Source organism: Eulemur rufifrons, chromosome 21, assembly GCF_041146395.1.
Source record: "Eulemur rufifrons isolate Redbay chromosome 21, OSU_ERuf_1, whole genome shotgun sequence".
Taxonomy (NCBI): Eukaryota; Metazoa; Chordata; class Mammalia; order Primates; family Lemuridae; genus Eulemur; species Eulemur rufifrons.
In genome coordinates this window covers 19,975,391-20,001,036 of record NC_091003.1, presented here as the reverse complement: position 1 = coordinate 20,001,036, position 25,646 = coordinate 19,975,391, and the positions used below count along the sequence as shown (strand labels likewise).

At 52.0% G+C, this 25,646-nt stretch overlaps 1 protein-coding gene across 1 annotated transcript; it reads left to right on the top strand.

Moving 5' to 3' along the window:
- The first annotated feature begins 6,897 nt into the window (after positions 1–6,897).
- On the top strand, positions 6,898–20,038 carry ASPHD2 (aspartate beta-hydroxylase domain containing 2). The gene is made up of 4 exons (XM_069497369.1): positions 6,898–7,105; positions 10,689–11,797; positions 17,476–17,589; positions 18,117–20,038. Exons 2-4 carry the CDS (start codon positions 10,990–10,992, stop codon positions 18,224–18,226), a joined length of 1,032 nt encoding a protein of 343 aa, XP_069353470.1. The 5' UTR covers positions 6,898–7,105; positions 10,689–10,989; the 3' UTR covers positions 18,227–20,038.
- The last annotated feature ends 5,608 nt before the right edge of the window (positions 20,039–25,646 follow it).

Sequence of the window (25,646 nt, the reverse complement as noted above, 5' to 3'; positions counted from 1 at the left end):
AAAGAGTATGATGGTGACAAGTGACGGTCATCACTGGAGTTGGAGAGCAAGAGGGACTGGTGGAAGCTGCAGCAAACCACACACCAGCCAATTTGCTCTTTTGCAGAAATCTGGTCCATTGTGGCCACATAGTGCCATTCTCCAAGAGAAGCTGCAGATCTTGATTTTTATGTGTCTCCTAATTTTTATTATTTTTTTAAGTTTTGCATCATTTTATTTTATTTTGATTTCAGAATATCATGGGGGGTACAAATGTCTCGGTTACATGAATTACTCTGTACAAAAGTTTGAGTCAAAGTTCTAAGTGTGTCCATTTCCCAGACAGTGTGCATTGTACTCTTAATTTTTAAATGTTGGCAATTTTTTAAAGGCCTGGGCAGGCCACACTAAACACATCTTTGTGGTGGATTTAAGGCATACGTCATCAGTACTCAATCACTTCTATATGTTCAGTGGGCTTAGCATAGTATATGCTCAATAATTGTGTTAGATAAATGAATGAACACGTACCTAGTCTTCCCAGTTGACTTCAGAGAGTTTAGAAGTAGTTGGCAAGTAGCATAACTCCCCTCCCCTCTGTTGGGAATTTAGAAAAGTAGGTTTGGAGGGGGAGGAGCTTCTCCATTCTAGCTAGAAGGTTTAAGGAATATCTGCTCCTGGGCTCAGAGGCAGCCCATCTGAAATTTCTTGAAGATTAGATTTCTGTATCAGTTTCTCTGGGGCTGATATGGGTCAGGAAGCATTGATATGGTCATGCCTGTTTTTCATAGCCAGCGTCCGTTCTGATGGTCAGTACCACCAACCACGGTGTGCAGCTATTAAATAACTTTAATATCACCCCCAACTGGGTGCAAAAATGGAAACCTATAACTGCTCATAGTCTGTTACCACCCAGAAAAGGCTTATAAAGGTGGGAAATGAACCATGTCATCAAAACAAGATCTAGTTCTTTTAGGTGTTGCATTCTCTTCCAGATTTTGTAGACGGCTGATTTTTCTCGAAGATCTTACTGGAACCTGGCTGCGATTCTCATTTCTGTGTTCCCATCCAGGAGACATACAGGCTCTCACTCCTACTTTCCATGCCCAGCCAAAGCTATTCCAAAGCTCCCAGAGAACACCGCATACCTGGAGCCATCCCCATAGAGGTAATGACTCGAAACAAGTGTGGGGTGACCCAGTGGAAGGCAGGGGATGGCTTTGGGAAGAGGTTCCAATTAATTCACTTTCTCCATATGTATTAAAGCAAGCTTTCCCCAGGCTTCACAAACAGCAGGCTCAAGTCTGGCTCTGCCTACTTGCACAGTAAGCAGGAAGTTCATCGCCTGTTCAAACACTAAATAGATGTTAGCAGCACTTTATTGGATCAGCTCAAGGTGATTTAGATTTGTTCTTGGAACACATTCATCATTTTCTAACACGTGCGTGTGGCTCTGATTTCTGGACAGATAGGATTACTCACGTGTATGTGCCAACCAAATTTTATCATCCAGTGTGATAAATCCATTTGGAGGGATATGCCCTAGAATTTAGTCTAGGAAAATAACATTCTAGGCAAATCTGTTCCTTGGAATTTCTGACTTGGGTTTATCTTGTTGTTTCCCAGAGCAAAGCTTCCCAGTTTGATTTCTGAACATTTTAGTCCTAGGATCTTTTAGCCTCCAAATACAGAAAGCCAATGCGTAAAAGCCAATAGACAGCAAGCTGCTCAGAGGGGAAGCCACTGGGAAACGTGAGCATGTGCTTGTCACCCCGCTTTCTCTGCCCCTCTCTCTTGTTGCCCATTCCAGGGCTACTGGGAACCTCAAAGTGGAAAGACACTTGAAACAGTTGCTCTTGCCTATCTCCAAATCACTCAAGTTGTGTTGGAAACTCCCGACCCAAACTTTGAAAAACCAAGTTAATTTTACCTAGTCAAATTGCCTTTTTCTCATTCATAATTGTTTAGTATTTCAAACATTGATAGAGAAAAATAGAACAAACATGTACTCACCATTCAACTTTATCAAATGTTAATATTTTGCTTTATTGTTTTGGTTATTTATTTTCACTTTTGCAATTATTTTGTTTTGTCTCAAGCCTGTGCTTTTCCTTGAGTCGTCAATTTTAAAGGAATAAAATATTACAAATACTGTCGAAGTCTCTTCTATGTGCCCTTCCCAAATCTCATTGCCCTCCCCTCTTCCCTTCCTCCCCAGAAATAACCACTACACTGATTTTGTGTAAATCATCTCCATGCAAGATTTTTACTATTAATACATATTAACGTATGCATTTCCCCCTGGGAAGAAAATACATATATATAATGCTACACATATCAATCTGGAATTTGCTCTTCTAGCTCAACATTACGTTTTAGAGATTTGTTCATTTTGATGCATTTAGCTCCAGCTCATGCACTTTAACTGCTGTGTCATACTCCTTTGTACAAATTTATGCGTGCATTTTCCTCTTGATGAATGTTGGCTGCCTCCAGTTATTCACAAAATGTTGCAATGAACATTCTTGTGTATGTATCCCCTTCTGAATACTTCTCTAGGGCAAGGGCTTTTAAACCTACCTGACTGCTTTCAAACTTATCTGACTGCCACCCCCATCAGAAATGCATTTTACACTGGGACCCAGTGCAACACACACAGACACACACACACACACGTGCACAAACACATACAAGGGAAGCAAAAGTTTCACAAAACAATACTCTTACTACACTTTCAGAAACACTTATAATTTCTATCACAATTCTCTTTATCAGGTTGACATAGTTCCCTTTTGTTCCTGGTTTGCTGAGAGTTTTTAATCATGAAAGGGGGTTGAATTTTGTCAAATTCTTTTTCTGCATGTTTAAGATGATCAAAGGGTTTTTTAAAAATTCTGTCAATAAGGAAAACTACAATAATTAACTTTCAACCTTGCATTCCTGGACAAGCCCCACCCGATGTTGGCCATATGATATTGTAATGAATGCCAAACTGCAAATTCTGAGGGCACAGCCCTCCACAAGAGTGCCCTCACTTCAGATACCAGCTGCAGGTTTAGGGGTCCTCGGCACCATTCTCACTTTATACCAGCTGGCTGCAAACGTGGGGGTCCCAAAAGACTTCCTTCATTCTGATAACTCAGCAATATAACTCACAGAACTCAGGGAAGCGTCACACTTACAATACAGTGTTATATTAGCAAAGCATACAAATTAGAACCAACCAAAAGAAGAGACCCATAGAACAAAGTCTGAGAAGGTTCAAAGCATGAAGCTTCCATTGTCCTCAGTGACACATGACTCTCTGGGCATCAAAGTGTGACAATACTCAAAGAGTATTGCTAACCAGGGACACTTACCCAAGCCTCAGTGTCCAGAGTTTTTATTAAGGCTCCATTATGTAAGTATGACTGATTGAGTCACTGGCTATGTGGTTGAATTCAATGTCTAATCTCCCTCTCTTCCCTGGAGAGCTAGCTGATGTCATTTAGCTCAAAGTCTCCACCCTCTGATCACATGGCTGGATCGTTCTGGTGTGGCCAAACCCCATCCTGAGTCATCTCATTAGCATCAACTATCTAGGGGCCCCATGAGTACCTCATTAGCATAAACTGTCAGGTGGGATCCGAGGGGTCCACCACAAACAACAATGACATCCTTATTATTCAGAAAATTCCAAGAGTTTTAGACGTTATCTCCCAGCAACTGGGGACAAAGACAAGACAAATTCTTCATCATATAGATGTTGTTGTTTTCTAACGTTGCTGGATTTGATTTGCTAATTTTTGGTTAAGGATTCTAGTGTCTATGCTCATTGTCCCTAGGAAATGAGAAATATTAATCTGTAGTGTGGTAAGTTTTGACAGATAGCTTTTATCCAATTTTTTAAAGTTTTCTTATATCCCCAGTTTGCTAGGAGTTTTAATATGAATGCACGTTTGACTTTTGTCAAATGCTTTTTCTACATCAATGGAGATGAGGGTATAGTTCTTTTCCTTCAATTTCTTAATATGATGAATTCTATTAAAAGCTTTTCTGCTATGGAACAACTCTTCGCTCTTGAAAAATAACTTTTAATGGAATTAAGAAGTTTCTTCTGTTTAAAAGATCCATTTTAATGTCACAAATAACGTATGAATTAAACGTTTAAAGTAAACGACTGTAAAGTTAAACTACTTGTGAGTATTTGCAAATGCATAGCATGTTCTGCATAAGAAATTAGTATTGAGGGTTGTCTTAGGAAAGAAAACCAGGTGGTTGAGGGACAGAGGCAGGAAGTCCTAGTAACTCATTTGTCCTCTTTCGTATTGTTCCAGGAGCATTTAAATGCTTTTGAAAATGTGAAATTCAATCAAAACATTGCAAAAAATGCTGCAGTTCCTTTTGTCCCAATTTGCCCCAATTCTTGTTCCTTTTTGGCCTCCCCTGAAATTACACCTCTTACGAATTTGGTGTGCTTTCTCTGAGGGATATACTTTGCATTTATAAACATGTAAGGTTTTAAGTTTTAAATGGGAGAAAGTACTAGTGTATTCTTCTAGTGCTTTCCCACCCTGCTTTTTATATATGTATATACCCACATGTGTACGTGTTTGTTATGTAGATGAAGTCATGCTACAAGCACAATTCTGCTTTTTTTCTCTGCTTTAGTATTTGTTTAGGAGCTTTATTCACATTGCTACATAATACATCTAGCTCTCCCTTTTAATAGCTGCACAGTATTACATAAACATGAAAATGCAACTATTCCTTTATCTACCCTAGCATGGCTTTAGGGTAGATATAGATTAGTGAAATTGTTGGTTCTTAGTGCAAACACATTTGTTGTTGTTTTAACAAATACTACCAAAATGCTCTTCAAAGTGACCATATCAGTTTCTTTAATGCACCAGTCAAACATTTCCTCGAGAATCTACGCATTCTCTACTGACTTGTCGTGACCTTGATTGAGTAAGGCATGTTTTCCCTCTGGGCCCTGGTGACTTCATCTGTAGGAGGAAGGCACTGGGTGGACCCCACGAGAGCATGAGACAGTGTAATGACAGGTTGTGCAGCTCAGAGTGGGTCGGGAATGACTGCCCTAAAGAAGACAGCCAGAGGGTGCAGGTGGCAGCCAAGCTGAAGCCAGGCAATTTAGATGCACTCGGTCCTCCTCTCCTCTCTCCATTAGCACAGTGACAATTCATCTGGAGCTGTCACCCAAAAGCCCCCTCTGGAAGGCCTGGATACTCTTTTCTGGCAAAATTCACCTACTAGTTTCTCCCAGGGGTTGACAGAAGCCCGGGTCATTTCCATTCCATGCCCAGCAAATTAAAAAGATGACAAAATGGCAGGCAGGGTTAGCAAAATTGTACAGTAATATTGTCACTGAACAAATAAATACTCTCAGCAAACACAGAGCCGTTGGTCTATAGATATTACATAATTGCACTGGTCAAAGATAATTATGGGATTAATGGACAATATTAATTCATAACGTATTACAGATAGTGTGGTCCAAGAACAGAACACACATTTATAACTATAGAAAAAAATATTTTTTTCCAACCCTGCCAGGGTGATGCTGTAACTGAATATAAAAGTGCCTTTGGAGAAGTCTAAACTTGAGCGACTTTGTGAAATGTGAGACGGGTCAAATGGCCACCCCCACCCCCACCTTCTCCACCCTACCCCCCGCCCCAACCGCTCAGGCTTACAATAAAGAAACGCGTCCTGTTTAGTGCTTCTAAATCTGATGCCTGTGCTGATTTGAGCAAATCTGTGTGCATTTTACGGTTTCCCAATGTATCCGTTTTGGTTAATTTTAGTAGAAATTAAACACAAAAAAATGTTCTTCCTCCTTTGGAGTTGAGAAAAGGGGAGAAATGAAAAGTTGAGGTAGATTCTAAGACATGGAAGAAGTGGATTCTGGGAGAGACACAAGGTGGGTTCCGGGACATAACAGAGGTGGGTTCTGGGACAAGGAGGAGGTAGATTCTAGGCCTTCACAGGAAAGGCAAGCTCTGAGGTCAGAGACCAGGTGGATTCTGGGCCATGGCAGAGATGAATTCTGGGACACACAAGAGGTGGTCTGGGACAGGGACAGACAGATTGCGGGCAGGCCATCCCACTCTGTCCCCCCAGAACCCACCCATGCATGGTGCCCCTGGCGCCCCTAACACATCCCGTTGGTCTCCCCCAGGCCTGAGCTCTAAGGCCACTTCCTCTGAGCCGCCTCCCTGGGGCCTCCGTCCCCACCTTACCAGGTCCCCTGTCACACAATCATCCTGCCTGTGCTCTCCCTTCCCACCACTCTGCCCGGCGGGCGGTGGCAGAGCCAGCCCCTCGAGGACTTGGGCACGGCTTGTCGCCTCCGGCTAGACTGCGGCTCCCTGAGGGCAGAGCCTGTCCGGGCGCTCAGCGCGCGCACAGGCCAAACGCAGAGGTGGGCCCGCCATCATTCGTACCGAGGGAAGGAGTTTCCCTGAGACTCAAGGATGCTGTTGCATTTGCGGTTTCGTCCCAAGTGCCCGAGAGGCCGCAGAAGTGTATGTTGAGTCAGTGAGCACAGGCAAGCCGGGCGCTCGGGCGAGAGGAAGTGAGGGGGAAAGTGACAGAGAAGGAAGAGGAGGAAATGCGGAAGGCAGAGACTCCGGAGCCAGAGCGAGGGACGGAGAGACGACGGGAGGGAGCACAGGGAGAGACCCGGGGCAGGGACCAAAGGGCGAGGCGAACAACGCCGCGCGACTAGTGCACTGCCGAGCGCCCGGCCTGGCGGCGCGGCGTCCCGGGGCGCAGGCGGGGACCCTCGTGCCGGGCGCGCGGCGTGCGCACCGCCGGGTCCCCGCTGGGGGCGGGCGCAGTGCGGGGCGGTGGGGGTCCCCGGCCCCGCCCCGCCGGCCCCGCGCCCCGCCCCCCGGCAGCGCGCGGCATTGTGGGAGTTGTGGTCCCGGCGGCCCCGCGGAGCGCAGCGCGCGTCGGCACCGGCGCGGGCACCGGCGCGGCTCTGCTCGGGCTGGGGCTCGGGCTCCGGCGGCGTGGGCCGGGCGGGAGCTGCGCGGCGCGGGCAGGGGGCATCCGCGCCCGCGGGCGGCGGCGTCGCATCGGTCCCAGCAGCCGCCCGCGCCGCCCGCGCGCCGGGGCGCAGGTAAGCGGCGTCTCCGGGGGCTGCCGGGGCGGGAGGGCGGAGCGGCCGGGCCGACCCCAGGAGCGGGGCTGGAGGCGGGAGCCCGGTGGCTGCAGGCCCGCGGTCCTCCCCGCCCGGCGCCGCCGCCTCCGCCGGGGATGCTCCGGGACTCTGGTGCCCGCCTGCGCCCCGCATCCCGGCCCTGCCGAGGGGCCCCGAGGCTGAGCGCTCGCTGCGTGCTGAGCGCTGCCGCCGCGGCCGTGTTCGCGACCCGGGCCGGGCATCACCCTCCTCCTTACGTCCCCCTTTCTTTCTCCCCCACTCCCCTGCCCCATCGCGATCTCCTCCCCCATCCTCCTCCTTCCCCCCGTGACCTCCCTTTCCTCGCCTCCTCTCCCCCTCCCCCAGCTCTCAGCATCACCCACTTCCCATATTTTCCGTGGTGACCCTCTTCCCCCGTCCCATGAGTTATCACGCGCCATAACCTCCTTCCCTGATCTTTAGCGGATCGCCCACTTTTCCTGGCAACACTCACCTTTCCATCGTCCCATCTCCCTCCTTCTCTGCCCTCCTGGTGGTCACCATCTGTGTTAACCCACCTTCTGCCCTCCCCTGTTTCCCACTCTCCAGGACGGGTGGGTACTGCAAAAGCTGGCCGGGAGAGTGAGGAGGGAAGGTCCCCAGGTGCGCTCCCAGAAGGGCTGGCCCCAGGGCAGCTCTCTGGCTCCTGCCTGAGTGGAGAGGGTGACAGGCATCAGGCACCTTGGGGGGCTTCCAGGGTGACCTGGCTTCATCCTGAGAGTGACCAGAAGCTCTAGGACTGGTCATATGAATCAGGTACACCGAGGCAAGCCTGAGGCTGTCTCCCAGGTGTGCACTGTGTCAGAAGTTCTCTTTGATTGGACCTGCTCACCAACTGGCCATGAATTTAGACCCTATTCCCAGAGCCAACTGACCTTTACGATCGGGGATTGCATATGATTAAAGTGCAGAGCTGCAGTGAGATTCCCCATCCCTGATGAGGACAGGAATGACACAGATGAAAATGAACAGATGCGGGAGGGAAGCTGGAAGTTACTATGGTCACTGAGACAGGGGGGAGGGAATGGATTTGCTTCCCCTGGGGGGGATGGCGAGTTGTCACCGGGTGCCTGTGAGGGTCAAATGTTTGAAGCAGTGCCTAAAAACTGTCAGTCACCCTACAAATGGAAGGGTTTCTTTTATTGTCACAGTTCAGCTGTGAGCTTATAAATCCACTTCTGGGTGCACAGGCCTGCCAGCATATTTTGGCTAAAAGTGACTGACACATATGAAAAGTCCCAACTTCAGCTCTCAGTGCTGTTATGAGCTTGTGAGGAGGGTCCAAAGTTGGGGTTCAGGGGGTCAGGATCTTTTACTGCCTTTTGCTTATAGCTCAGTTTTAGGGAGGGCTCATGGCTGACTTTGTACAGATTGAGGCTTCCCCGAGGAGGGGGTAAGCAGCCGGGGTGTCCAGTGGAGAGGTTTCCTTGTTATCCGCCCTGTTTGCTCTGTTTGCATTTTGATTGACTTAAACTTTAGCGATTAGCAGGGGCTGATGGGAACTAGCACTTAACAGGTGCTCGGTAAATTACCACCATCTCACTCTTAGCACACTGAAGAAAAACCTGTCCTCTTGAGAGACTGAATTTAAAAGTTCCAATTAGGGGTTTAGCTCAGTAAGGAAGGAAATCCTTTTAGTAAAAGTGCTTGTTATCACACGGATGATAGTTTCACACTGAATGTCGGAAATGCTGGGATTCTGTTTGGGGGATGGCTTGCAAACAAAACACCGTTCATCCAGACTTTCTTCCCTTTTCCTAAGGAGGAAACAGCTGTCAGTTTGTGATATAATCAAGAGAGATCCAGGGGGCTGGGGGGGCGGGTCTCTTAGCATCCAGTGGGTCCCAGCCTTTCCTTCGCAGATTCTCTTCCTGAGTCTGAGAAGCAACTGAAAACATGGGAGAAAAAAATTCAGCTTCTAACCTCCCCACTCTTGTATTTTTCCTAGAAACATAAAAAATTTCCATGAATATTCAGCATGTGTGTTTTTGACTTACTAAACATTATAGTCAAGTGATTCTTTATTCGACTGAGACTGGGAAGAAGCAAGTAGGCAGTTAATGAGCACCTAAGGTTTCCCTTTCATTTTTGACTTAGCAAATCTGAGGAGGAGAAAAAATCACTCGTGATATGGAGGCAACAAGAGTGTCCAGGATTTACCTTTAGCTGTTGGGATTCCAGCTCTTGAGATACCTTTGTTCCCACGCTCTGCCTTTGGTTTGCTGGCTAATTGGTATGGATGTCACATGCCCCAGCAGTCACCTGCATGTATTGAGTACTCACTGTGCCCTAATCGTAAGTGCTTTGCATCCATCTGTCATCATTCATCTCCATCCAGTGAGATGAACATTAACCCCGTTTAATGGACGAAGAAACTGACACTTAGGGGAAAGGATCTGCCCAAGGTTGGGATTAATACTCAGGTCAACCCCTCTCCAGTCTGGGCTCTTGTCTGCTGTGTCGCAAGGATTTTCACTTCTCTTGTTGCCTGGCAGAAGAGAGGATAAGAATGCGAAATGAGTGTTCTGAATTGTGCCCCTCGGGCTGAGGGACTGTGTCAGACCTGCAGAACAGAGACCTGGCTGTTCTCATCAGATTAGAAAAAGTAGGATGGACAAAAGGTTTCAGAGAAGCCTGGGAAACACAGCCAGGATTTTATAGACTTGGGCAGCGTGACAGTTGAGCGCTGGGCCTAGGTCATGAGGATAAGCAAGGTGCCAGACACTGGCTCTAACCCTCGGCCAGGTAAGTGGCGAAGCATTCTGGCCGTTTTAGGGATGCTGTCGGTTGTGGGAGACTGAGTTAGCATCCTGGGAGGACTTTTATTTCCACTCTGTCCCCATCATTTTACTTTCGTAACCCCCTGGGTGAGGCCAGCGGGTAGTCTCCAAGCAGGCAGACAGAAAATGCCTGTGTCTGCCCCCGATGAGACCCCAGAGTGCCCACTTCCTTTTCAACTTGGTATCAGCCCACCCCCCCCATCCGAAGGTCAAGAGAGATTAAGTAAGAAGGATGAAGTGCTTGAAAAGAGAAAGTAGAATGGAGAACATTGCAGTTTTTAAAGTCCCTTTGCCATTTTTAAGATGCTTTTGAATCCAGATTTCTTTTTAATAAAAGGTACAAAGATTAAAGGACACATGTATTAAATACCTGCGGTGAAACAGTACAGCAAATGGACAGATACAGGCTTTGAAGTCAGAGGGGGTTTGTGTCCCTGCTTGGTGTGTAGACTGGTGAGTTATGTGATTCCTCTGAGCCTCAGTTTCCTCATCTGTAACATGAGGTTAATAGCACGTCCTACCGATGGCACAAAGCAGACGCGACTGCTGGATGGGGGACTTGATGCAGATTAAACACCACTGGCCTTTCGGGAGATGGAGACAGCGGCGGAGTGGGGAGAGTACACAAGATTCCAAAGTGTGTCCCCTGCCAAGAAGGGCCTTCCCGAATGATCTGAGACTTTGCATTTCGGCTGAGGACTTTTCCAGGTATCAAATTTACGCTGTTTTGTTTTTCATCCCAGGTTTGGACTTCCCCAAAACTCCTTGCACAGGGACCAGCGCCACTTGCTAATGTGACAAAGACCAGCTCCTCTTCCCCCCACCGCAGTGACTTTTGCTGGGAGTGGAGTGGTGGGCCCGGCCGCCCCGTCTCTTATCAATGCCGCCCTTGGCAGGCTCCGAGGACCAGTGGCAGCCATGCCTCCCCCTGCCGCGGCGGTCCCTTCCCCCCGGCGCTGACCTGCACGGTGTGGGCGCCCTCAGGATCCCCGAGGACTGATTGTCTGACCTTGCTTCACACCCCCAGTAACAACTGCCCCCAAGATGTCGCTCGAGTGGCTGGTGGCCTGGAGCTGGTCGCTGGATGGCCTGCGGGACTGCATCGCCACCGGCATCCAGTCTGTGCGGGACTGTGACACCACCGCCGTGGTCACGGTGGCCTGCCTGCTGGTCCTGTTTGTGTGGTACTGTTACCACGTGGGCAGGGAGCAGCCCCGGCCCTACGTGTCCGTCAACTCCCTCATGCAGGCCGTGGATGCCAACGGGCTGCAGAACGGCTACGTGTACTGCCAGTCGCCCGAGTGCGTGCGCTGCGCCCACAACGAGGGCCTCAACCAGAAGCTCTACCACAACCTGCAGGAGTACGCCAAGCGCTACTCCTGGTCCGGCATGGGCCGCATCCACAAGGGCATCCGCGAGCAGGGCCGGTACCTCAACAGCCGGCCCTCCATCCAGAAGCCCGAGGTCTTCTTCCTGCCTGACCTCCCCACCACGCCGTATTTCTCGCGGGACGCGCAGAAACATGACGTGGAACTGCTGGAACGGAACTTCCAGACCATCCTGTGCGAGTTCGAGACCCTCTACAAAGCCTTCTCAAACTGCAGCCTCCCGCAGGGCTGGAAAATGAACAGCACCCCCAGCGGGGAGTGGTTCACCTATTACTTGGTCAATCAGGGGGTGTGCGTCCCCAGGAACTGCAGGAAGTGCCCACGGACGTACCGCTTGCTCGGAAGTCTTCGGACCTGTATTGGGAACAATGTTTTTGGGAATGCGTGCATCTCCGTGCTGAGCCCCGGGACTGTGATAACGGAGCACTATGGACCCACCAATATCCGCATCCGGTGCCATTTAGGTATGTCGCGGGGACAGGGGTCTCCTGTACCTTCCCTCTGACTTGTGGGAATGGAGACATCGTGGAAGCTCCAGTAGCCAGAATCGTGTGCCTTTTGACATTGTTCCCTGCACTTTTATCAACAATTGGTGAATTGCATGTAAACTATTTTGACAGCAGAGATTGAGTCAAAGAGAATCTTACGGTCAGTATAAACCTAATTTCTAACAGAAGCTCTGTTTAAAAGAACTTTCCACAGTGATGGGAATGTTCTCCATCGTCATTGTCCAAGACAGTAGCCACCAGCCACCTGGGCCTGTTAAGTGCTTGACATGTGGCTTCTGCAACTGAGGGACTAAGTTTTTAGTTTACATTTCAGTCGCCACCTATGGCTCGTGGCTACTGTTTTGCACAGTGCAGCCCTCAAAGACTGTTAAGATGCTTGCTGAGGTTCTTAATGATGTCCAGGAGGCTGTGGAAGGTGCTCAGTGTCTGCAGAATGATCAGGGATGAAATGATACTTGGTGTTAAGTTTATTTAATTCAGATTCTAAGATGATTGGTAAGATGTGTCTTGTGTGTACGGCAGCAGCTTTGCAAACTGGGTCCAGAGTTAGACTGCCATTGTGGGCAGCGTGTGCCAGCTAGCTGCGTTCCTCTGGGCAAGTCATTTCACCTCTCTGAGCCTCAGTTTCCTCATTTGGGAAGAAGAGGTCCAAAGATCACCCCCTACAGAGTTATTTGAGCATCTGATCAGGCTAACATGTATAGCAAAGTATTTATTCCCACAGAGCCTGATACAGGGTGAGGACTGAATCAATGCTGGCTTAGAAATAACTGGGTAAATAGGGGTATTCGTGCCCCAGAATGCCCATTCCTGGCGAGTGCTAATGAAAGGTTGGTTACCGGGATGGTGGCATCCCTGGTTAGCATCCCACACGAGAGTGTGCTGAGATGGCCTTAGCAACGTCCAGCTGTAGGAAGTTTGCGTCGCCGCCTCAGCTGCAGAAGGAAGAGCAGAAATAGGAGCCTGGCATATAGGTTGGAGCAGGGATTTCATAACCGTGTGCTGCAGAGGAGCCTCGGGCCGCCGGGGGAGGAGCCTGAGCCGGGAGCCCCGGCCCCTCCGCCCCCTCTTCACCCACATTAGCTCTGCTGCTCCCGCTCTCTGTGTGGGGATCTGAGTAAGACGTGGTTTGGACAGAGGACTTCCCTGCTACAAAAGAAGAAGAAATAACTAGATTAGAGCAGCTGACATGGTAGGGATTTCAAGAGTAAAGGCAGGACAGGGTGGAGGCTCTGGGAGGTGGGGGTGGGACCTGAATTTGTGGTCAGCAGTGAGACTCTGGGCAGGTAACTGAGTCCCGCCGTGCCTCAGTTCGTCATCTGTAAAATGGCGAGATGGTACTTACTCCCCAGGATTATCAAGAGGACTGAATAAGTAGCATCCTATATGGCCACTTGGCACAGTGCCTGGCACGTGACTGCACTTGATAAATGGTAGCTGGTAGCTATGGTGATCAAACCCTGTGATCACCGGACAGTGTGAAAAACGGTCCATGAGACGTGGTCTCCGCTCTCAGGACACAGTAGAAAATGAACAGGTTTTGGAAACAAACAGAGCTGGACTCGAGTCCTGGCTTCGCCCTTGAGCAGGGCCCTGAAGCTCTGGGAACCTCCATTTTCTGCCCCCCAGAATGGAGGCAACAATGCCTACCTCTGGGGTGCTTTGGGTAGAACTATCACGTGTAAAGTGCTTGGCAGGTAGAGGGCGGTCAGTTAATATAAGTGGTGGGTGATAATCCAAGTGATGCCCGGGATCAATGAAACCGCCGTGGGAGGCACCGGGGCGCACTCTGAGATCAGGAGCAAGGGCTGCAGTTGGGGTGCTCTGGGGACATGCGCCTGAGCCTGCAGGATCCATGGGCGCCCCCAGGGTGGAGCAGGGGAGAGGAGTCTTCCCCCGGGGGGTTGGGGGAGCCGTGTCTAGGCCGGCTGGGGAGACCAGCGGTGTGGGCTGAGGTCGGACGGGTCGGGAGGGAGCGAACCACGGGGTGGGGGGGAGGGCGTCGAGCCAGGCGTGCGAATCCAGGCTGTGTGCAATGAGGAGCGAAGCTTTCCTTTTTAAAGGTTTTCCTTTATAAGTTTTTTAAAAGCTTCAGAACGACAGGGAAGGGCGTTCGAGGATCAGTGTGGTGGAATCCGGGCAGGAGTGTCGAGGAGGAAGGGCTGGGCTAGGCTTTGCTTCCCGTGGGTTAGTGCGTGTTGTGTGTGTGTACGATAGCCATGTGCAGGTGTGCACATGTGAAACCCCTGGGGCCTGCCATGCCGCTCTCCGCCCGGCCAGGTACTTGCCGGAAAAAGCGGGTCCTCCATGTTCCCAGGGACGGCAGGAAACCTGGGAAAACGTCCCACTGCGGTGTGGCTGGTTCTCCGCGGCCAAGGCGAGCTCCCTGGCTGGGTTTTCTCACCGTTTCCTTCTTCACACCGTCATACGCACATTAGTATCCGCCCAGCAAGCAAACAAAGGTGTGTGAGGCCACACCTGGCCTGAAGGTGGAGGCACCTGCAGTTCCAAACTGTGTGCCGCTCAGGCTTCTAAGGCTCGGGCTATAAACACACGCACATACGGAACTGTGCTCTTACAGTGCCAACTCTTTCTCCTCTTGCTCCGCCTTCTGTCTCAGCTGTGGCTGACGGAACTGTCCCCGCGGCCCTCTGCGACCCCAGCCACTGCTCTTCATTTCCACAGCCCATTTGTCTGGGACACGTTTGCCGAGCCCTGCCGTGAGCTACCTGCAGAAGTGGCGTCACCTAGTCCCGACGTCCTGGGCAGCCCCAGGGCAGCTCCGGGCCGTGCGTGCGTGGGGCTGGATGTTCCAGAGGCACCGCCACAAACTTGCAGAAAACCACCTCTGAAACTCACCAGGCAGATGTTGCCGGGGAGGCAGATACCGCATGAAAATGCCTGAGTCGTGTTCAGCAAACTCTAGCCACATAAGCACAACTGGACTCCTTGTTTTTCTTCTGTGCGTGTGTCGTCAGATTTCTTGGCAGTCTAGCTGGGTCGTGCCGGTGGATCAACCCGTGTTTGCCTCGGCCACCCTGAGCGTCGGTCACCAGCCTCCTGAAGTGGAGGCCGCTGGTGGGCCCCCTCCTTCCTGCTTCCTTCGGGGGTTGGTGGGGACAGAGCAGCAAGCCCGGAGCCACAGAGGAGCCTGGGACACATGGGGGACTGTCCGAGGCCGTGTGGAGGGCCTGCTTCTATGCCCTAGAGCCACTGGAATGCTCTGTTTGGGGACGTACTGATCATTTCTGGTGGCTGAGCTGGTTTGTGGGCAGTAGGCAGGCATGGGCCGTGGGAAGGCTGGAGCAGGGGGAGGGGGCGGGGGAGGGCAGGCAGCAGGGGGTGTCAAGCCAGCAAGCCAGGCCCTTTTCCATTGCACCGTGGCACGTGGTGATGAATCATCTATGGAGAGAAAGGGGAGCTTCTCTCTGAAACCCCTGGGGTGGCTGTCCCTGCAGAGAGCTACCTATTCCTTCACCTGAGTCACACACAAAAGGAAAACGTGGCCTGTGCGGCCCTCTCCCTGGGCCAGGGAGTGCAAACTGAGCGCCTTTATAACCCCCAGCTGTTACTACCCAGCGCAGGGAAATCCACAGTGTCGGCTTACTTAATGAAATGTGCTATTGAGAACTGAAACATATCAACCACAGGACAATCAGCAATCACTTGAATACCACTGCTGATAGTATAACTAGAATTTATATCATAGTGCCCAGTTTTATAAGAGCCTGTTTTTTGGAGCCAGCCAGACTCGGCTTAGCAAGCACTACGTAGTAACTTTTCAGCAGATCAATAAACTTCTCACTTGTTCCATCTGGAAAATGGGTAAAGTGGCCCCGTGCGGTGGCTCACGCCTGTAATCCTAGCACTCTGGAAGGCCGAGTCGGGAGGATCACTTGAGCTCAGGAGTTTAAGACCAGCCTGAGTAAGAAGGAGACCCCATCTCTACTAAAAATAGAAAAAATAACCGGGCGTCGTGGCTCACACCTGTAGTCCCAGCTGCTCAGGAGGCTGAGGCAGGAGGATCGCTTGAACCCAGGAGTTTGAGGTTGCAGTGAGCTATGATGATGCCACTGTACTCTAGCCAGGGCAACAGAGCAAGACTCTGTCTCAAAAAAAAAAAAAAAAAAGAGAAAGAAAGAAAATGGGTGAAGTGATGTATATAAAGTATTTATTTAGCATAAACCTGTACACAGTAAGTCTTCAGTTATTGGTAACAAGGATAAAAGTTGCATAGCAGCCCTAGAAGGTTAAGTGTGCTAATATCCCCTCTTTACAGATGAGAAGGGTATGGCTCAGAGAGGTTGAGTGCATTGCCCAAAGTCACACAGCACATAACGGATAGAGCCAGATGTCTGTCCCTGAGTCCTTTGTCCTTCCTTCTCCTCCATGTGACCTCTTTATTTGAATTATTACTTCGTACATGCTTCCTGGAACCATTATTTCTGGTTCAAAGAATGCATTAAAATACTCTGGCTGCTGGAGAGAAAATCATTTCATTTTGTCATAAAGGACATTAAATCACAGGGAGAATGCCAACTTGCCCAGGGTCATTGTTGTCACAGTGAGTCACAGACCCCCACCATCCCAACCCCTCTTCCCGGGCTCTGCTTCCTCCTGGGTTGTCCTTCCTGAGAGCTGTCGGGCTGACCCAACCCCTTCTGAAATCATTAGACAGCTGTGATGGTGTCTTCATTTATGGCCATCGAGGCAGTGACAGGGGCCAAGTGTTTCTGCAGACTCTTGGGTTGGAAGTGGGGACGTGAGGGGGCACGCATGGCAGCGGTCCAGCTGGACCCCTCCAGGGTCATGGCACCCTAGCCTGGGCCTCACCACTTGCATTTCAAGCGTTTGTCTCCCTAAAAGGTGCCAGTCTGTTTCCTCTTCAAGGTCCTGGGGGTGTCCTCCAGTTTCCCAGAATGAGGCCAGAGAAACTCAGACAGAACTTGCCATCCTCCAGCCTTAAGATGGATTTAAAGGTTAGAACCCAAAGACGAGAACACCGTGTGAGCCCTTCCGTCTTTCATTGCAACCAAAATGGCCCTAGAGGTGGGACTGTGGTGAGCACAGTTATGGGCAAGGCTGGGTTCTAAACCCGACCTCCCTCGACTTCCGGGGGTCCCATGGTTTGGCTTCTGGAGTCTCAAAGGTGTTGTGCAAGCCTCCGTCTGTGGCTTTGATCAGAGGAGTCCGTGACCCAGAACAGACGAAGCCAGTGAAGGAATGAGCGTTTGCCAAGAGCACAGGGAGTCCAAGATCAAGACGCCAGCACTGTCGGTGCCCGGTGAGGACCCGCCTCTGGTGCAGGGACGGTGCCTTCCTGCTGTGTCCTCAAGCTAGAAGGAAGTGAACAAGCGCCCCTGGGCCTCTTACGGGGGCCCCGACTCCCGTTCGTGAGTGCTCCACCTTCGTGAGCTGATCACCACCGCCCCACCAAAGGCCCCAGCCCGGACACCGTCATCCTGGGGTTCAGGTTTCAACGTGTGAATGTTTTGGGGACGCAGACACTCAGACCATGGCATGGGCTCCGGAGGGGCGAGGCAGGAGGCTGTCTCCAAAGCAGCTGGCCCCCGCCTCCTGGCCCGCCCCGCGTCCGCCAGCCTTCACCCTCTTTCTTCTGTTTCTCCCATGAGGTCTGAAAACTCCAAATGGCTGTGAGCTGGTGGTCGGGGGAGAGCCCCAGTGCTGGGCAGAAGGACGCTGCCTCCTCTTCGATGACTCCTTCCTGCACACCGCGTTCCATGAAGGTGAGTGGCCGCCCTCCCCCCGCTTCCTTTTTTTTTTCTTTTAAAGAAAAAAATTAATAGACTTTAGTTTTTGGAGCGATTGTAGGTTTTTGGAAAAATTGAGCAGAAATTACCAAGTAGGCCCCTTCGCATCACCCCTGCGCGCCCCCACACACAGTTTCCCCTCATTGGTTGCAATTGACGAGCTGATATTGACACACTGTTATTGAAGTCTGTAGTGTACACTGGGCTTCACACTTGGTGCTATACATTCTGTGGGTTTTGACAAATGTATGAGGACGTGTATCCACCATGACAGTGTCACACGGAATAGCTTCATTGCCCCGAAAACTCCCCTGTGCCTTCCCTCCGCCCCCTTCCATCCACCCCGCTCGGGGCCTCACGAAGCCACGTTACGTTCCTGACCGGAGAGGAAGGGTCTCCTGATCCGGGCTGAGGGACAGGATGGGCCCTTGCCCCAAAGCTCTGCCTGGGTCCTGGCTCTCGGGTGGTCTGACCCCCTCCTGTCGCCCCGTCCCTTCCCCCAGGCTCAGCAGAGGACGGCCCACGGGTGGTTTTCATGGTGGATTTGTGGCATCCAAACGTCGCAGCGGCCGAACGGCAGGCCCTTGACTTCATCTTTGCCCCGGGACGATGAGGGTGTTTCCCGTGCTGGAGTCGGTGAGAGGGGCCGCGGCGAGCCTGGACAGACTGTGGCACCGTCCAGCCTCCGCCCGTGTCGCGATTCCACGCTCAGAAACCTGCCTCAATGGAAAGGTCTTATCTGGGATTTTTATATCCTGTCGGGTCCCTCTTTCCTTTGGTTATTGTAAATGGAAACTTTTCAGCTTGTATTTCCTTAGGTTTTTTGTTTTTTTCTTTCTTTCTTTCCTTCCAATCATTTGCTTCTGAGATTCTTTTCCGGCCTAATAGCGCATTCCTTTGACTCTGTGACCAGAGACTCAGTGCCCTTGTGAGTCTGTGTTTCGTTGCTACTTGTTTCTTCGAGTGCTCTGAAATACAGTAACCAAATGGTCATTTGTCTGAATGTAATAACGTAGAACTTCTTGTGGTCATTGTAAAAGAAGAAAAACCTAAAAACTGCAAACCAGAGAGCTGCAGGAACTTGGCCTCTGATGCTGGCACCCAGGGGACCCTGCAGCCACTCCAGGGCAGGGGGAGGGTCTGCAGCCCCCGCACCCGGCGGCTTCAGTAGCAGGTGGAGAGGCTGCCAGACACGGTCAGGGTGGTGCCCAGCGTCCGGGTGCAGGGAAACCGTCACCATCGCTCCCCTCACCCCAACCCCCAGCAGGTCCCTGATGGCAACGGCATTCGGCCCGTGGGACTGGAGGCTGTCTTTTCAACCCGGCTTTCCGGCAAAGCCCAAGCAGGTGTCCCCAAGAGCCAAGCTGCAGCTCGCACAGAGCAGCCACGAAATGTGTAATCCACTTACCTCACTGCCTACAGAAGCCCTACTGCCAAACCAGGCCTGGAAGATTCCCAGATTTAGTTGTTTTGAGTCCATGGTGATGAACATTAAGACCACTGGGTTGGCTGATCAGAGCCGTGGTAGGATAAGACCTCCCTCATCCAGTGACATTCTGGGAAAACCTTTCTTTGGCAAAACTGGAATCAAAGATCTGACCAAAGTGTCTGTTTTGCTTTGGAGTTCTGTTGCCTATGTTTGTTTGTTTTTTTCCATTTATTTGTACATAAATGTTCAAACACTAGACACAGAGATAGTGGAAGAGTCAGGCCTGTGTCTTTGTCACTACACAAAGGTATGCGTGGAGTGACAGTGACCCAAGCCAGTGGGCGTTAGTGAGGACACAGGGAAGACCTGCAAACCCAAAGGACCCATGGTCGCCGTGCTGGCTTTCTGGTCTCCCATGAAGAACTTGCAGACCTCTTCCCAAAGGGAAAGGCCAGGAAGCCAGTGTCAGGCACTCAGTCTAGAAACCGCCTCTGTTAACTGATTCGTGAAAGCGTAGCCAGCCAGCCGTGCTAGAGATGCCTTGTTTGGAATAAGGTATCACGGGCAGCGTCAGATTTACAAAGCCAGGGAGTGGTCTGCAGTATACCTGGTCACAGGTACAGGTCCAAGGTTTATATCAGAATGGGAACGAGCAGCTTCGACAAGGTACAACTGTCTGAAGCAAACACAGTCTGAAATGCACTGGGTAGTAACTAGCAAGTGTGCAAAGGGAACGTGTCCACGTTCGAGCAAAATGTCTGCACAGATGCTTCATCAGTGATGAGAATGCAGGAAAAGGCAGAACTTTCCAATACAGCTGAAGTCTTTTTACTAATTAATTATCTTGTTAAAGAATCACTGAGGTGCATGATTTCTATACATCCTGACTGCTCTACGTTTACAAAACCAACAGCCCACGCAGGTACCTGGCTACCTGTGTTCATGTGACGTGGTTGGGGATCAGAAGATAAATAAAGGATCTTGCTGAAAACCAGAGGGAAGTAGTAACGTCGTCTGTCATAAAGAAGACGTGCCCTGATTGGGGACGTGTGTGACGCTGAGGCTCTTGTTTTGAGCAGTGTCGCAGAGACAGGCAGGACCCAAACTGATCACGGGTAGTGATCGAGGCAACGTGTGTTTCCAGAATCATGGGCGTGGGGTGGGGGAGAGAGGAGCCGATCTGTGGAATGTTAAGGAACTATCGATGCTGGTCTGGGCAGAGAACAAGGACTTTGGCGTCAGGAAAACTGAGCATGTGGGACTCAGCGCCAGGAGTCCGCTCCCTTGTGACCTTGGCAAGTCCCCTGGCCTCCCGCTGTCGCAGTCTGCCCCTCTGTAGAGACGTTACCTGGCCGATGACAACGCTGGTTCCCTTTCTGCCACAGCAGAGTAGAGGCAGGTGGAGAGGAAGGACGGCGCAAGGAAGAGACGTGGCCAGGGGAGCCCGCGGCTACTTCCAGTTGCCTCTGTCTAATCACGGAGGAAGAAGACTGTCCCTCCAATAGCTATGCTTTTACTTTCTTCCCTCTCTCAGAAGAGGGAGAGGGGACTCTTGTGGCCAGGAGCCGCAGGTGTCTGTGCAGCAAGCCCGGTTCCAGCGCGGCCCGGGCTGGGCTGCTGTAGCGCGCGCAAAGGAAGAGCGCGATGTTTCTCACCCTGCTAAAGCGTGTGTTGCCAGCTAGGCAATTGCTAAATTAATTTGCACGTTACAGCTCGGGATGCTCAAGGTGAGAAAGGGGAGCCGCCCGCCCAGCTGCCAGCGGGAATCCTGCCTCCACCCCGAGGCAGCCTGCGTTTGCTGCCAGCTCCCTCTGTGCCCTGCGGGCAAGGCCAGACCAGGCACCCCGGGTCTCCTGACGCCAAGCCTTTCCTCCCAGGCACCCGCTCATCATCCCCCAGAGTTACCTACATTATCTGGGTTATGTCTCTGGTGACAGTGACCAAACTTGTAACACTGAGTGTCCTACAGCGTACAGCAGGAGAGAGGAAGAGTCAAAGCCGCTGGTTCTTGACTTTGGCTGCACAATACGGTCACCTGGGGAACTGTGATGCCCACACCTCACCCTCAAAGCCTCTCATTTCGTTGTTCTGGGACTGGGGCCCAGGCACCGGTATTTTTAAAAACTCATTTCCCGTCTTGATTCTATGTGTACCTGGGGCCGAGGATCACTGCTCTGAGTGGCAAGAATGGTAAGGCTTTGCAACCAGCCAGCTGGGGGCAGAGTCTGGGCTGTGCCCCTGTGTAACGCCAGGCGGGCCACCTGACCTTGGTCTCTAGGGGACAGCCAGTGTCTAACCCTCTCTTGCCAAGAGTGCCCTGAGGAGCCTCTTGCAAGACCACAGCGTCCCTCGTGCTCAGTCCCTGGGTATCCAGGACCGCACCCAGCCCCAGCTCCTGGGCTGAGCCCATGATCCAGACCTGCCCAATCAGAGCCTCCCAAACTCCTGGCCACTCAGATGGGGTCAGGGCTGGGCACGTGATCCAAGTTCCTTTGCTGGGACCATTGAGAAAGAGAGGCCACTTCTCACCGGGTGGGGTGGGGGTCCAGTGGAAAGAAAACCTGAGAGTGAAACCCACAGAGGCCCCACCCTGCGGCGATCACGCGTCCTGAATACAGCTCTGCCTCCGCACTGTTCTAGTAGAGGCGCCAATAAACGCCCTTTGTATTCTTAAGCCAAGTTCCAGTCGTGGTTGCTATCCCTTGCCACCAAAAAGTCCCAATCTACTCTGTGAACTTCAACTTAGGCTTCAATAAGATGGTATTGTGTCAAGTTCTGGGTGGACAGGAGGTGCCCCATACACAGTTTTGAAATGTAAACACGAGTGGGCTCAGGACAAAAGGCTGATTTGAGGACCATCCTGCCTGCCACCAGCCACCTTCCCTAACGCTCACCTCCCCGGCTGCATCTTGCTAACCAGATGTAAACACAGGGAACAGGACAGAATAAGGCCACATATTTTAGAACTGCTGACAGATGGCAGTGAAAATACTCAAGCAGATTGTAGCATTAGGAGGCAGGAGGCAGCACACACAGGGACTGGTTCGCTTTCCGCCTCCTTCCCAGGCCCGCGCGCTGGTTCTAACTGCTGGTTACTGTCGTTCCTGGTGTCTCCGTGCCTCCCATGCACTGGCCACCGCCAAGTTCAAGGTGAGGTGCTTGGGGCTGTGAGCGCAGAGACGCTGGGCACCCCATGAGGTTCCTTCCCACGCATCATCCTAGTGGATACTTGCAGCCACACTGGGGCAGGGACAGTCACACACATTGAACACAGGAGAAAACCGAGGCTCCGAGCAGGCAGGTGACATGAACAAGGTCATGCGGCTGGTTGGAGGGCCAGCTGGAATTGGAAGCCACGTTCCCAGGCTCGCATCTTCTGAGGTCTGGACACAAGCACAGGCCTCGCTCTCCCTGGTGTGTGCAGGGACCCCTTTGGGAGGCTGGTGGCCTCAGGACACACAACCTGGAGCTCCATTTTCTGAGGGCCCACAATAGGCCAGGCCCTTACATCCATCCCCTTCTCTCCATCTCGAAGAGGATGCTCATGTTCAAAGAAATAAAGCGACGGGCTCCAACTGCCACCGCAGTTAAGTTGCAGAGCTGTGATTTGAACCCCGGCTCTGACACCAAAGCCCACGTCCTCCTGCCGCTGCCACGGCAACCGGCTCGGCCTGAGTGGGGAGGAAGGACGTCCACGGTGCCTTTGCAGCAGCACACACAGCTTGTCTCACCCTCCCTCTGGCCATGGGGCCTTGCTGGGTCCCGCAGCCAGGGCGCCAAGCCCTTTCCTTGGGGCGCTTGGCCCAGTGGACAGGAAGGCAGGAGACGGCTGAGAAGGATTGCCACTCGGCTCGGACCCGAGCACACACGAGCAGTCATAAAACGGCCTCTTGGCTCTTGACAGTGTTCAGAGTCGCTCTGGGTTTTATTCTCAGAAGTACAGCTGATTCCGGGTTTGGACATTGAGATCCTGACGCAGCAGAGGATGACACGTGTCCTTTTTTCACCTTGAAGCCCTTAGAACCTTCACCTTCAGCTTCCCAAACTCAACGAGCACGCTGAAAGAAGATCCAGGGTGCTCTGTTCGCCAGCTAGGACGCTGAGTGTGGGTCTCGCACCCTGCCCTCCCCGGTATCCTCAGACAGGGGCCCAGTGGCAGCCAGAATCCAGAAGCGAAGCAGGGGACAGGTGGCTCCCCCCGCCTGCTGCCCTTTCCCAGGAGAAGCAGCAGTTTCAGAGGTGGGGACAGGTGTCTGCGTGTGTGTCGGGAGGGCGGCGAATGCGCGCTAGCATCGCACACAGCGTTAGCGTCCCTGCCTGTTTCCTGTTCGCTCCCTGAGGGCTCCTTGGCTGTCTTCTCCATCTGAAGGCAGTGTGTGCCCAAAACCAGGCGCAGCCCCCTCCGCCCCCAAGCGCGGTCACTTCTAGTCTTCTAAGGACACAGTCTTTAACTATGCCCATTGTCCGGCCACCTCCCGCCTGGACAACCATGGCCTTCTAATGGTTTCCACTCCACCCCGCTCTCACCCCCTCAGGAGCTAGACACTGTTCTAATGAGAACCAGATCGAGCCACTCCCCTTTCCCCCATGCCTTGGCGACCCTGCATCGCCCTCTGTGGTCAGGCCGTGCTCTGTGGCGCTGTGCTGTTGAAAGAGGGAGCCTGGAATCGCAAGCACAACATCAAGTTTGCAGGTGGGTGTATCAGTTTCCTTGGGCTGCTGTAAGAAACTACCACAAACCTGGTGGCTTAAAACAACCGAAATTCATTGTCTCACGGTTCTGGAGGCCAGAAGTCCAAAACCAGTCTCACCAGACCTCATTCGATGTCACATGGGGGCGTCAGACTCCCTCGGGAGCTCCAGGGCGGAATCTGCTCCTTGCCTTTGCTGGCATCGGGTGGCTGCTGGCATTAGTTGGCTCATGGCCCCATCCCTCTGGCCTTCGCCTCCATCCTCACACGGCCTTCTCCTGCGTGTGCTGACCCCCCCGTCCGCCCCTCGCGTGCAAACACTTGTGACGGCACTCAGGGCCCCTGGAGAGTCCAGGACAGTCTCTCCATCTCAAAAGCCTTTACTCAGTCGCATCCGTGCAAACTTTATCACCTAAGGTAACATTCACAGGTTCCAGGGATTGGGACCTGCGTCTTTGGGGGCCACCATGCAGCCCACAGCGCACGGCCAGTGGCCCGCTGCCAGGAGGCTCACGCGGAGGAGGGTGCGCTGCTACCCTGCTGCTCGCGGCAGGCTGGGGTCGGGAATGCGGCAACTGGAGGGGACGGGAAGACCCATCTCGGCTCCGCTGGGAAGGACCACGGAGGGGCTGAACATGCATGGGAGACACCAGAAAGGGCCCAGTCTCCACTTGCTACCACCGTCTGCAGCTGTCCCCGTGGAGGTGACAAGAGCCCACATGCCCAGCTGCTTCCCTCCAGGGGAGGAGGCAGTTGGGTTAGGCCCTAGGGAACAGAGGTCCTTCCCCAGTGGGAACCTGACTGCCACTATTAATCATTCGTGGGAACTTTATGCTTCACAGTTCACAGGTGGCAGATGGCTGGCAGGGACCGACCCAAAACAGAGACATTCACTTCCTCTCTCTGCTGTGCTTTCTGCTGTGACAAGCCAGTAGGGTCTGTGGTCCCAGATCATCGATAGCGGCATTCTGGGTGTCAACTGTGGACCTAGGGCCTGCAAACGCCGCCTTCCCTTGGGAAACACGGCCAAGGGACGGCGCGGTGCTCACTGCAGCAGGAAGATGCTGCCCTGGCCACCTTGGCCTGGGCTCCGGGGGTGACTCGTGTGTAGAGGCTAATTTTGAGGGTATGGCCCTGGGGCTGAGGCATGAGCCATGTCCTGAGAGCTCTCGAGCCCCTGAAATACTGGAGCAGTAAGACAGGGTGCTGAGCTCCTCTCCGGCAGGCTCTGGACCACAGTCACCAAGCTTTGGAGGTGACAGCTGCAGCTGCTGGCTTCTTGGAGCTGCAGCAGCACCCGCAGTACAGAATCTGTAACGAGTGTTTTCTGGGAGAATTGAGCAGAGGAGTAGGACAATATACAGCCATCCTAGCGGGAGGGAGGCTCCTCCTCCAGCTTTGGCCAGCCAGCCGGTGGCAGGAGGGACCCCAGGGTGACACAGGCCTGGTATGTTGGCCCAGCCACACTGAAGCTGGTGCTCACGGGAGCAGGAGCCTGCACCCCTCACCCTCCCGGGCAGACCATCCTGAAGCGCACGGTCCCTCATCCGGCTACACTGTAGCCAGAGAAGGAAAGACAGAGGTGTCCGTGTAAAATAATAAAAAATATGTATGTATATAAAATACGCACACACGTACACAGATATACATGTACATATAAATAAAGTATCTTAACCCTTAACTTTGCCACTAGAAATGTTACTGTTTAATTACTCAGAACTCAAAAGCATTTTTGGCTATTTTATTTAGTCCTTGGAAACTTGTTTCAAGAGAGAGACACCACGCCATGAGCATCACTGACAAGAAATTATTAACATCTCAACTTTCAGTGGAATCTCAGGTACTTCCAGTAAACATTCATTTCAGATCTTGATAAATATTTTCATCCTGTGACACATAGCCTATTATAAAAT